Source organism: Electrophorus electricus, chromosome 14 (genome assembly GCF_041902795.1).
Source record: "Electrophorus electricus isolate QZ-2024a chromosome 14, ASM4190279v1, whole genome shotgun sequence".
NCBI lineage: Eukaryota > Metazoa > Chordata > Actinopteri > Gymnotiformes > Gymnotidae > Electrophorus > Electrophorus electricus.
In genome coordinates, this window is record NC_137510.1 from 24,916,858 (window position 1) to 24,929,172 (window position 12,315).

Consider the following 12,315-nt stretch of genomic DNA (forward strand, 5'->3'; position numbering starts at 1 on the left):
CTTGGCAATGACATAAAACCCACTGCCAAGGCCACCAGGAAGTTTAGCAAAGTTTACCTGTACAGGGACCTTTCTCAAACTAAAGTCATATTTAAGAGAGATATGATGCTGTACCTTGAGCTAAAGCAAGAGAGTTGATGCAGAGAGAGATGTTGCTGACTGGTAATAGTAGAGTATTTTGGCTGAGGAAAGAAGTAGGCCAGTGTTGTGGCAAAATTGGAGTGCTAACCCTTCGTAATCAATCTGGAGTTGACTGGCCTCTTCTGTTCCTTACAGAGAATGTAAATGAGTGGCTACATTTTTTGCTTCTTGTTCTGTTTCCTATCTTTTTGCACTATTCTGACACTGTTATTTTGGGCTTTCGCACCTTGCAGTCCTGTGTACTGTGCTTCCATATAGTTTTTCTTCATTTAGGGCATTTAGCAGATGCTCTTATCCAGAGCGACTTACAAAGGTGCTTTGTCATTTACTCATAGAACACATCCTAGCCAGTACAGTAGGTTAGAGTTCAATATACCAATGATGTAGAATACTGTAGAAATACAGTGATTGCTGCTGATGCCTAGAAGTAGAAAATACATAAGGTCTATCTTAAACGTTGATAAATGCAATAAACAAGTGCTAGAGTTTGTTAGGCAACATCAGTGTAATAAAAAAAATACTCTAAAATAAGTACTAATTTGGTTATTCAATATAGGAGCAGGGTCAGTTGTTATTTAAATATTCCACGAATAGATGAGTCTTCAGTCTGCGTTTGAAGACTGCAAGGGACTCTGCTTAGCAAGAGACAGCAAGTGGAAGTTTATTCCACCATCTTGGAGCCAGGATAAAAAAATAGTCTCAATGCTTGTCTTCCATAAGTCTTGAAGCATGGTATTTCAAGCCAAGCCGTACTTGAGGTTCGAAATACTCAAGGTATGGATCGGGCTTTGACCATTGCCATCATGTACAGAGGGGCTGATACATTTTTGGCTTTGTAGGCAAGCATCAAGGTTTTATATCTGATATGTGCAGCTACTGGAAGCCAATGAAGGGAGCGCAGCAGCGGAGCAACGTGTGAACTTTGAAAGATTGAAGACCAGTCATGCTGTGAGAGAAAGGGCTGAATCCTTCGTATGTTACAAAGGAGAAACCTGCAAGACTGAGTTAGATTTGAAACATAAGTTGAGAACGACAACTGGTTATCCAAAGTTATGCCCAGGCTACAGGCAGCTCTGAATGGTGATACCAGGGAGTTCTTTAAGGAAACTGATAAGGGTTGGGAGTACCTGGAAAGTACAGAAGCTTGGTTTTACCAGGGATAAGCTTCAAGTGGTGGGCTGTCATCCATGATGCAATGTCAGCCAAGCATGCTGAGCCTAATACTGAGCCGTGTGGAACACCAGTGGAGAGTCTACATCATTTGGATGTGAATCCTCTCCATGTCACCTGATAGGACTGAAACCATTTCCATGCAGAGCCAGTCACACCAAGCCTGGAGAGAACAGAGAGAAGAATGTTGTGGCTCACTCTGTCAAAGTCTGCGATAAGGTCTAGAAGAATTCAAACAGATGACACTTTGACAGCTTTAGCAGCATGAAGTTTCTCCATCACTGCTATGGTTTTACTGTTTCTGTTGAATCTGCTGGTTTGTAGCCAGACTGATTGGGATCACGCAGCTGGTTCTGGGTGAAGAAAAGAGTCAATTGATTGTAAACTGCTCGCTTGAGGGCTTTTGAGAGGAAAGAGAGAAGTGATACTGGTCTGTAGTTGGTAACGTTGGAGCCGTCAAGTGTGGCCTTGAGGATTGGTACCATCCTGGAGGTTTTGAATGCAGTTGCTATGTATACAGAAGATAAGGAATTGTTGTTGATAAAGATGAAAGGAATCAGATCTCTTGAGATTATCTGGAATAGAGTGGAAGGAATTTGATCCAGCGGACATGTAGTCGGATTGCTGGAAGTCAGTAGTTGAAGAATTTCATCTGAGGAGACAGGAGAAAAAGAAGTCAGTTGAAAGTTGGGGAATGCACACTGGTTGGTAGAGTGGGAACAGAGGAAAAGGACTGGTGGATTGCTGCAACCTTCTCCTCAAAGAAGGTAAATCCTCAGGAGTAAGAGATGAGGAGAGGAGTGGGAGAGGAGGATTAAAGAGAGAAGAAAAGTATTGAAGAGCTTGTGTGGATCAGATGCTGATGATTCAAATTTTCCTCTGTAGCAAGATGATTTTGAAGATGTTAGTTCCAGTGAGAACTTGAAAAGGAGAGACTGGTATGAGCTGAAGTCTGAATCTACGTGAGATTTACTCCACCAACTCTCTGCAGTCCTTAGATCTCTATTGTGGCAGCGTAGTGTTTCTGTTAGCCAGGGAGAAGGTGGGGAGGACTTTGCAGGTCTAGAGGAGAGAGGGCACAGAAGATTCATTGATGATGAGAGTGTAAAAATAAAAGAATTTGTAACTGTATCCAAAGAGAAAGAAGACAGAGTCAGCGTGAGGAAGGGTGGACAAAATAATAGAAGGGAAGAGGGAGTTATGGAGTGCAGATTGCGATGGAAGGAGGAACACGTTGGGGAGGAGTGGATGGAAAGAGAAGGAAGGGACAGAGAAGGATAGAAAGTGATGGTTTCAGAGGTGGAGGGGGGTGACTACGATGTGCGAAGTTGTGGAGGTCCAGGTGAAGATCAGGTCCAGAGCATTGCTCGCTTTATGAGTCGGAAGAGAGTGGTTAATGGTGAGGTCAAATGCTGTCAACAGTGGAAGGATGCAGGAAGAATGCAGCTTGTCTGATGATAGGTTGAAGTCTCCAAGGAGAATGAGTGGATTTCCTTCAATGGGAAATTGACTCAGGAGGATGTCGAGCTCATCAATGAAGTGATCTAGGGAACCTGGAGGGCGGTAGATGACAATGATAAGAGGTTTGGTGGGGAAAGACACTGTAATGGAATGAAATTCAAAAGAGGAGATGAAAAGCGTAGAGAAGGAAAGTGGAGTGAAACGCCACTCTGGAGACATTAGTAAACCTGTGCCACCATCCCTGCCGAGACGCCTCGGAGAATGGGTGAATGAAAAGGCAGAGGACAGGGAAGCTGGAGTCACTGAGTTCTCAGGGGTGATCCATGTTTCTGTCAGAGCCAGGAAGTGTAGGGAGTGGAGGGATGCCAGTGCTGAGATGAAGTCAGCCTTCTGGACCGCAGGTTGGCAATTCCAGAGCCCTCCTGCCACCACGATCAGTGATGGTGCCAAACATGAGTAAATGAGGTTGCTGAGATTACGACATCTATGACGATAGCGTCAAGGAGATCTGTGGGATATGTAGACAGGAATTATAAAACACATTTCAAATGCATAGTTTGTGGATGCATGAGATAAAAGATTGAGATAATATGAGAAGATACTTAGATGAGTTTGTGAAGTCCTATAGGTGAGATGTAGATGAACTGATTGAAAGCAGAACAAAGCCTTCTTCTGTAGCGGAGTCGTCCTAATTTAAATCAGTTCAATAATTGCTGAGCCCACCCCTCAATTCCCACTTAAGGCCAAGGCAAAATTAGCCCAGCAGTGAGTAATTACAGCTAACAAGCAATTAACAACTGGGTTCAGACAAGAAGTCTTGAATGTAACAGAATCTAAGGCAAAAGTAAGTAATCTCAGAGCCTACCTTAACCAACCAGAGTATAATCAAAGTTTTTGTGTTGCATAGTGGACCGGAGAGCATTGCAGTGCATACTAATGATATGGAGGAATGACAGTAAAGCCTAAACTAAGCTATTTGTGGCTCTGCGTACCTACAAGAGAAAACCCTCTGACTAATGTTTTGACTAATAGTTGCACAGTCTTTATCAAAGTACTTTGCTATTCCCATATTTGATTTTCACTGATTGCACTGTAATATAATGGTTTACAACTGCTAGCACACTTAACAAACAACTGTTAACAGAGTGTCCAACAATTGCTACAATGCACTTGCATTATAGCCCATTACCAAGTGTTATTTTCATGAGATATAAGAGCAAACGTGGTGTGAACATTCCACCATCCTAAACCTCCTTATTCAGGGTAAAATAGCACCCCTGTTCTCCCACCTTACAGTACTCAGAAACTCTGGTTCTTCCTCAGCTATGAAACATGCTCCCTTCTTAGCATTTCGTTTTTGAGTAAAACTAATGTTAATCACGTTCTGCTATATTGACTGACCCTACAGCTGGTGGAACCTTTGACTCCAAGTGGCAAGGCACCAAATCAGGCCCTCCTTCGTATCCTCAAAGAGTCGGAGTTTACGAAAGTCAAAGTTCTGGGATCTGGGGCCTTTGGCACTGTCTTTAAGGTAAAACTCAAAGGAAAAGGAAAAGTAAGAAAAAAATAAGATATTAAGTGTCCAGAATATTATTATCATCACACAGCTTTATAGCATTGATGTGACACTGAATTTTGTTGCTTTTGTGCCCCATCACATGAAGATTTGATGAATTTCTTATAAACGTACAGTGGTGATATGTCAGATTATGGCAGATATTATGTCAGTGGATGATCCCTCTGATCTGTTTCAGGCTTTTGCTGCAGGTGATCAGCTCCTAATTTGTTTTATTGTTGTCTTATTGTATGTGTACTTGTAGTTAGAATTTAAGTCAGCATGCTTCAGTAACTTTTTGTCAGTTTTATTAAAATATGAACTTGATGATCACAAAATTAGCTGAGTGAAGCTTGTGCCAAAGCAAGTGAAGGGAAAACATAAATATAAATTGTTCAATGGTAAGTACTTAGAGAAGACCTTTGTGTACAGACAGCAATAACTATGCAGACACCATCTGTGTTAAAATTAACCCTGCAAATAAAGTACTGCAGAAGTATGTAAAAGGCCATAATACTAGTGCTTAACTTTGTTGATACTCCAGTGGTTTGTGATTCACTTATGGGCCCTGATGAAAATGTTGTACTCAGTGGCACAAAGGAAAGCCTAAACACCTTGACTAATTCAGGATATTGATTAATGTATAGTAAGTTAATGTTCCATTTTTGCTTTAGTACATGTACCAGTAATTTAAAAAAACACACACACACAAAGAAAGAAAGTATCAATATCTTGTGGTCAGGAAAGGGTCTACATTTATAACATCAACTTTGCAACCATAATAATTTCATGGTGTACCGTTGTCTTAATATTACCAGAGATCAGAAACATAGTAAAGTGCTTCTGGCAAAGACATGTACAGCAGTACAGTGAGGGCTTCATTATGCTGAATGATGTATGATCCAGTAAAATACATAGTTATGCTATACTGTGTCTACTAAGGCCTAATAAAACTACTCTGTTTACAAATACGATTGGGGGAAAAGAAACCTTTTTAAAATACCATTATATTTTTAAAAATAGTTTTCAGTATTTTATGAAGTCATAAGACTTGTTTAAACTTTAAAACTAGCCTGACCTTGAGCAAACATTATCCAAGCTTGTTAAAACATTAGCCTGCTTTATTAACATTAGCCTGGTTTATAGCTTGCTTTGTGGAATACCTGCAATGAAAACAAACAAAAAAAAAAACTTTTTTTCCTGCTCAGGGCTTGTGGATTCCGGAGGGGCAGGATGTAAAGATTCCTGTAGCTATTAAAGTTCTGAGAGAAGTCACTTCTCCGAAAGCTAACAAGGATATTTTGGATGTGGGTATTGTGTCTCATTTAAATCATATAAAACTTGAGTACTGTTCAGATGGGATTAGATTTACACATAGAAGTGTGGTATTTTACTAGAGTACTTCTTTTTCTTTTCTTTTTTTTATTAGTAGTAGTAATAGTAGTAGTAGTAGCAGTAGTAGTAGTAATTTATAAAGTTATTTTACCTTGTGCAAATCATATACTAGGCAGACCTGTTTTGGTACCATTCACTTCATTACTTCACAGACATTCATCTGGAAATCTTATTCTGTCTGAATGGTACTTCAGCTACAAATTAAATAATACTGCTAAAATCATTCTAACAGACATAGAGAGAGAATTAAAACAATTCACCTTTTGAGTATTTAATAGTGATTGTCATTTTTATAAAGTAATGTAACAGCTATCTTTACAGATAGGCCTATATATCAAGATGCAAATAATGTCTGTACATATTTTATGTGTTTATTCACATAATTAATATCTTATAATCTCCCTAGGAAGCCTACGTTATGGCTAGTGTGGACCATCCACATGTATGTCGTCTGTTGGGAATATGCCTAACATCTACAGTACAACTTATAACCCAGATTATGCCTTTTGGGTGCCTACTGGATTATGTCAGAGAAAATAAAAACAATATTGGTTCACAGACTTTACTCAACTGGTGTGTACAGATTGCCAAGGTAAGTTTGTAATTGTGCAGACATAAATGTAATAGGGTAAAATGAATGGGCATTAAATCTACCAATCCAAATAGAGTTGGTGCATAATATTTCGGCCTCACCCTGACTTTATTGAACACATTGGCCTTCCTACGAGGATGTAGACTGACTCTGATTCATACAGAACCTCTAATGTATGTGGAGACTTAGGCAGATGTGCTGATGGAAGGCTATGGTGGAAGTTTTATTTCAGACCACAGAATGTGTGGATCATGTTCCAAGGATCTTCCAAGGATGGAAGATTGACATGGTTAACTGGTGGCATACATCAGTATGTTCATAGTGGTTGTTGATAGATGCTGTGATGGGGAGAGTTTTTTCCGGGATCTCCCTGAACCCAGCAGACATTCAACTGGAAATATTATCAACAATTACATTTTTATTTTCTGAATACATTATAGTGATCATATTCATCAATATACTTATTCAGCAATAAGTCAGGTATGACATTACTAGGTAGAGAGAAGCATCCTGAACTGTGGCGTGGTGGCAGCAGCTCTACCATTAATTACCTCTTTTCTGTGAAAGATACACATACAATGATCTCATACCACAATTTGGCTAAGACTGTGGGCTTGGAATAACCTTAGCATAGCAGCTACCTGTCAGTTATAAGATGTGCATTGAGATGCCTCAATGTATGCGAAAGCATTGACAACAATTTTACTACAGTGGTTAAGGTAGTTGACTTTTAATCGGAAGGTTGCTGGTTCACGCCCCACCACTGCCAGGTTGCTGCTGTTGGGCCCCTGAGTAAGACCCTTAACCCTCAAGTTGTACTCAGTCATAATTGTAAGTCGCTTTGGATAAAATTGTCAGATAAATGTAAAACATACTATTATGGCTTGTTGACAATGTACTGTTTTAACATACCATATTTAAATACTTGATGCATAACATCCTGAAGACAACACACATTTCTGCATTTCCAACCTTCCATGCATCCATTACTTTGTCCTGACAGGGCATGAATTACTTAGAGGAGCATCATCTTGTGCATCGTGACTTAGCAGCCAGGAATGTGCTGGTGAAGAATCCCAGTCATGTGAAAATCACAGACTTTGGCTTAGCCAAGCTGCTCACTGCTGATGAGAAACAGTACCATGCAAATGGAGGAAAGGTAAAATCGTGTGAAACCTCAACTCAAAGTGCAAACTTCATACATTTTTTACTCTATTGGTATACCACACAAATAAGCTTGTATTTAAATTTTTACATTTATTGAACTGAAAAAGTTGCACACGTTTTCATTTTAAGGCACAAATGTGCATATGGAGTTGCACAGTTGGTGGATGAAGGTATCCACCAACTGTGCAACTCCATATGCACATTTGTGCTGGTCTGCCTCTTTATCACCCTCTAATGTGTGCTTAATAATGAGGGCGTGCTCTTACCACGATTCTTGGTAAAAGAAAGGATAAACATACATATATACATATTACACATTACAGTGTACTTTGCCCTCCATAAATAGGCAAAAGTCATTCTTATTCTAGTATACTAAAATTAATATCCAGTTTTTCAGGTTATGTTGGATGTTTGTTTTTTTATATAATTACATTTGGCAAAAGTAACTAATACAAGAAATTACTAGTCTGTTAACCCAATGCCTTAACTATCAGTTACAAAGAAATTTCCACACCTGTGGTCTACCACTGAGTCAGAAAACAACAGGTTTCTATATAGTTGTCATGGTGCAGGATGACATTGAGTGTGGAAGGTCAAGAACCATAAATGTGGCATGAAATTTGTGATTTTATTCATCCAAGTTCAAAGAGACTTGTTTTCTGCAGGAAAAATAGAAATAGAATATATTATCCAGATACACATGCACTGCACAGAAAGAAACACTGTTCCACACACTGACGTCATACTATTCACACTGTTTCTTTCATTAGTTTCTAACATGCATGTTTCTAACCAGTGAGTTTCTAACATCAGTCCTCTTATAAATTCGCATATTGTCATGTAATCTGACATGGCCACCCTAAAACGTAAATGTTGTTTGTTTGGTTGGTTGTTTTTTGTTGTTGTTTTTGTTTTTTTGTAAAGAAGATTGCTTTTCCATGCTTCTGAACATTCTGTTGTTGGGTCATTAAAGAGGGATAAGCTAATTCCAGACCTTCCATGCATACCTAAGACCAGTTCTCATGGTGAATTAGTCATACACTCAACCTTTAAGCAAAAACCCACCCACTGAATAAACTTCCTTCCATGGAAAGGGAAAGCATGACTAATAAAAAACCCTAAAGAAAATATATTCATTCTGTATTTTGTCTTGCTTAGAGTACAATGTCATTTCAGTATTCAGTTACATTCAGTACTGGTGCTTGAAGGATTATTGCCCTCCTCGACTTTTCAGCCTCTAGGTGACTGTATAAGTGGCAATGTGACCTCAGACTGAACAGGTAGAATAGTTTGCAGAAACACACCTGAACAGATGTCATCACATTCCATTGGTTATTGCAAATATGACTTACCTTTATGATGAGCTGTGTTTTAAACAATTGCATGGGAATTTGCAGTTAGCCTCTGCAGCATATTAACATCAACATTAAGTTAAGGTTGGCGGTTGCTGGTGTTGCCTCTGTTTTGTTCGTTTACATCTAGATTATAGTCATGGATCAGAGATCCTTTTCCACATTGAGCTCTGTTCTGGAGAATGACCTCTTCAGACTAGTGTCAGATATAGGCCACATAAAGATCAGGTGAATAACAGCCAGTCAGCACACACTGCAGTAGTCTTCCAGGTTTTCATGCCTTTAGCATGATCAGCTTTGTGTAACTATGTTGCTAAATCTGGAGGAACTGATAAGTGGTCTATAACTGTATAATCAGCATAAAATGAAAGACAACATTATGGGAAAATTACATAGCCAAGTTGCTGTATATTACATTTACAGCACCTAGCAGATGCTCTTATCCAGAGCGACTTACAAAAGTGCTTTGTCATTTACTCATAGAATATCCTAGTACAATACAGTAGGTTAGAGTCCAACATACCAATGAACTAGAATACTGTAGAATACAGGGATCAGTGCTGATGACTAGAAGTACAAAATACATTAATTCTATCCTAAACAATGAAAAGTGCAATAAAAGTATATAAAAGCATTTGTGTGCAGGGGGTTATTGGAGTAGAAATTATTTTATATAAAGAAACATTTTTCATTTTGGAAAACAAAAATGTGTATTGTTTTTCTGCTCAAGTTAGATTTTTAATCTTTTTTAGTCTTTTTTTTTTTTTTTTTTTTTTTTTTACTGGAGGTGAGGCTACTGCTACCCTAGAGCTGCACCTCTCTCTTTATAATCTTTACTTTAACAAATTAATTTGCTAATGGGATTAAGCTTTCAGAATTAGAATGAAACCACCTAAATATGTATGGAGGGCAATACATATTTCTGTATTTGGATGCAAAATAATTATTTGGTGGTCTGTGGTGAAGGTGGAGGGCAGAAAGCCCTCTATACCGTTGGTCATACTGCTTACTTCTCATAGTGGCTTTTTCATGTTTTCTTTTTCTGCCAGGTGCCTATAAAGTGGATGGCTCTTGAATCCATCCTTCACTGGACATACACACATCAGAGTGATGTGTGGAGTTATGGTCAGTAGTAGTCCTATCCAGTCCATATATTCTCCATTCACCTAAAGCTTAGCATTAAAATATCTGCTCCAAATGTGATTGAGGAACATTATTTAGTACCATTGTTCATGTAAGCACTTTTTGTTGCAGGGGTAACTGTGTGGGAACTCATGACATTTGGATCAAAACCATATGATGAAATCCCAGCAAGTGAAATCGCAAATGTATTGGAGAACGGAGAACGTTTACCACAGCCATTGATATGCACTCTAGATGTCTACATGATCATGGTCAAATGTGTGTTTGAAGTGCTTTACTGAGAGAAATGTATTTAATCACATGTCAATATGCACATCCTTGGATGTAGACATACATTTAAGGCTTATAATTGACAGCTTGCTAAAAAATATAACGCACATTTTAAAAACACTTTAGGTTGGATGATCAATGCTGACAGCAGACCTCACTTTCGCGAGCTCATCACAGAGTTCTCCAGAATGGCTAGAGATCCATCTCGTTACCTGATCATCCAGGTGAAACTCACACTCATGATTGTGTACATGCTAATTAAATCCACATAGTTGTAATGGATGGGTTTTTTTTCCTTAATATTTGCTGACCCTGAATTGTTAGAAAAAAAATTACCTATCAATCTATATTGTTTTGTATTTGTTCATTTACAACTTAAATTTAAAAATCCAAGATTAAAATGAATACCTGGATAAATGTTTCTGCAGGGAGATGAACAGATGCATCTGTCCAATCCCACACTGGATACTCAGTTCTACCGCAACCTGCTTGGTTTAGAGGATATGGAGGATGTGGTTGATGCTGAGGAGTACCTGCTGCCATCTAAACTTGTCCTTAGCAACCTACAAACACCACAATCACAGCATCACAATTCATCTGTATGTACAGTGATTTAATAATTACTTTTTGCTGATGTAGTCACTGATCTAAAATTAATTTTGCTTTATGTAGTCATGGGTAATGTTAGGATTTGAATATGACTACATACATCTGGATCAAAACCACTATTACCATCATACTCCAGACTTCAGACTCCAAGTTTTGTGCTTTAAAGTTCCTCTATGATGCTGATGTCACCTTAGGCAGGTTACTGAAATAACAGCATGCGATCACGTGAACCCTCCTTCTCCTTTCATTCAGGGCTGCATACAAATGTCTGAGAACAGAGTGCCTCTGCGCTACATCACTGATCCAATAGACTGCTTTCTGGACCATCTGCCCCCAGGTACTACTGCTGTCCAATGACAAAGTCCACATTTTAGTTATCAGCTTAATCTGTCATTTTCATCAGAATACATAAGTTTTTCCATAGTTCATAATGATCCCTTTAATTCACAGAGTATGTAAACCAGAACGTGATCACACACAGTGATTTGGTGAACCAGAACGTAATCAGACACCATGATTTGGTGAACCAAAACTATGAGAACACCATTCCAAAGGGAGAATATATTGGACCATCTGGCAGCAATAAACCAGAGCAGTTCCTAGGCAACTTGCGGAATACGCTCAAGTCCACTGGTGCCAGTCTGGACAATCCAGAATACCAAGAGGACTTTTCCCCCAGCCAAAACTCTGACGGCGTCTTCCTACCTACAGCAACCCAATTAGGGTATCTAGGTTAAACAGCTGTCCAGCCCCTTGGATATAAGAGACAATGGGAGAGGTACACTTTGAGGTACAGATAATGCACTTTGTTTAAAACTAAAATACCAAAACCAAATGGAAAACTAAATTAAATGTCAGACACTGATCAATACTCAGCAATATCTTAGTAAATTACATAGGTAGAGAGATTGCAAGTTTGTCAGTTGTCTCAATGTTTACATAAAAGTTGTTTAAAAATCACTCAAAATTATGTAAAGCTTACTAGAATTATTTTAATTTTACTAAGTTTACTAATTGCAAATTACATTTTTATACAAGTTAGATGGCAAAGGGCTGCTGTGACTGTCAACTTTCCATATAGGTGTTCCCCTATTTCCACTTTCACCAGTGTGTGTCAGTATGATTTGTTGTATTGGGAGTGCTTTTGCTTAGATGGAAAGCCTGCACTCACCCTGGCCTTGTGGATAATGTTGCCACCACCACCCCATTTCAGTAGGTGTTCATTTACTGTGACTTTTTAATAGATGCATTTCATGTTTTGCTAGTATTTGTTTTGCTACTCGATATCCTTCGCAGAGAGACTAATGCTATTGCTACACCAGTGTGATGTAACCACAAAGATTTTTCATTTGTATTCTAGAGAAACCTGTAAAATTGCAGCTGTGAATCATATCAGATCTAAAAACAACTAACTGTAGCTACTTTTAATAAATGTTTTTTCATTTGTCAAGGCTGTCATT

General features: G+C 38.7%; 1 protein-coding gene and 2 pseudogenes across 2 annotated transcripts in view; 1 reads left to right on the top strand and 2 right to left on the bottom strand.

Moving 5' to 3' along the window:
* The window catches only part of LOC113587946 (epidermal growth factor receptor), a 43,534-nt gene extending 31,229 nt beyond the window's left edge, over positions 1-12,305 (top strand). The window contains exons 18-27 of one of the 2 annotated variants that reach the window (XM_081695672.1): positions 4,181-4,327; positions 5,536-5,634; positions 6,129-6,314; positions 7,318-7,473; positions 9,883-9,958; positions 10,088-10,234; positions 10,373-10,470; positions 10,675-10,845; positions 11,108-11,192; positions 11,306-12,305. In XM_081695672.1, the coding sequence (XP_081551798.1) occupies positions 4,181-4,327; positions 5,536-5,634; positions 6,129-6,314; positions 7,318-7,473; positions 9,883-9,958; positions 10,088-10,234; positions 10,373-10,470; positions 10,675-10,845; positions 11,108-11,192; positions 11,306-11,592 (1,452 nt within the window). In that variant the 3' untranslated portion in view covers positions 11,593-12,305. Of the gene's footprint in view, positions 1-4,180; positions 4,328-5,535; positions 5,635-6,128; positions 6,315-7,317; positions 7,474-9,882; positions 9,959-10,087; positions 10,235-10,372; positions 10,471-10,674; positions 10,846-11,107; positions 11,193-11,305 lie in introns of those variants that run through there. The other variant, XR_014116786.1, reaches the window with a different exon arrangement.
* Positions 706-1,362, bottom strand: LOC145651152 (uncharacterized; annotated as a pseudogene).
* Positions 1,265-3,270, bottom strand: LOC145651153 (uncharacterized; annotated as a pseudogene).
* Positions 12,306-12,315: the final 10 nt, after the last annotated feature.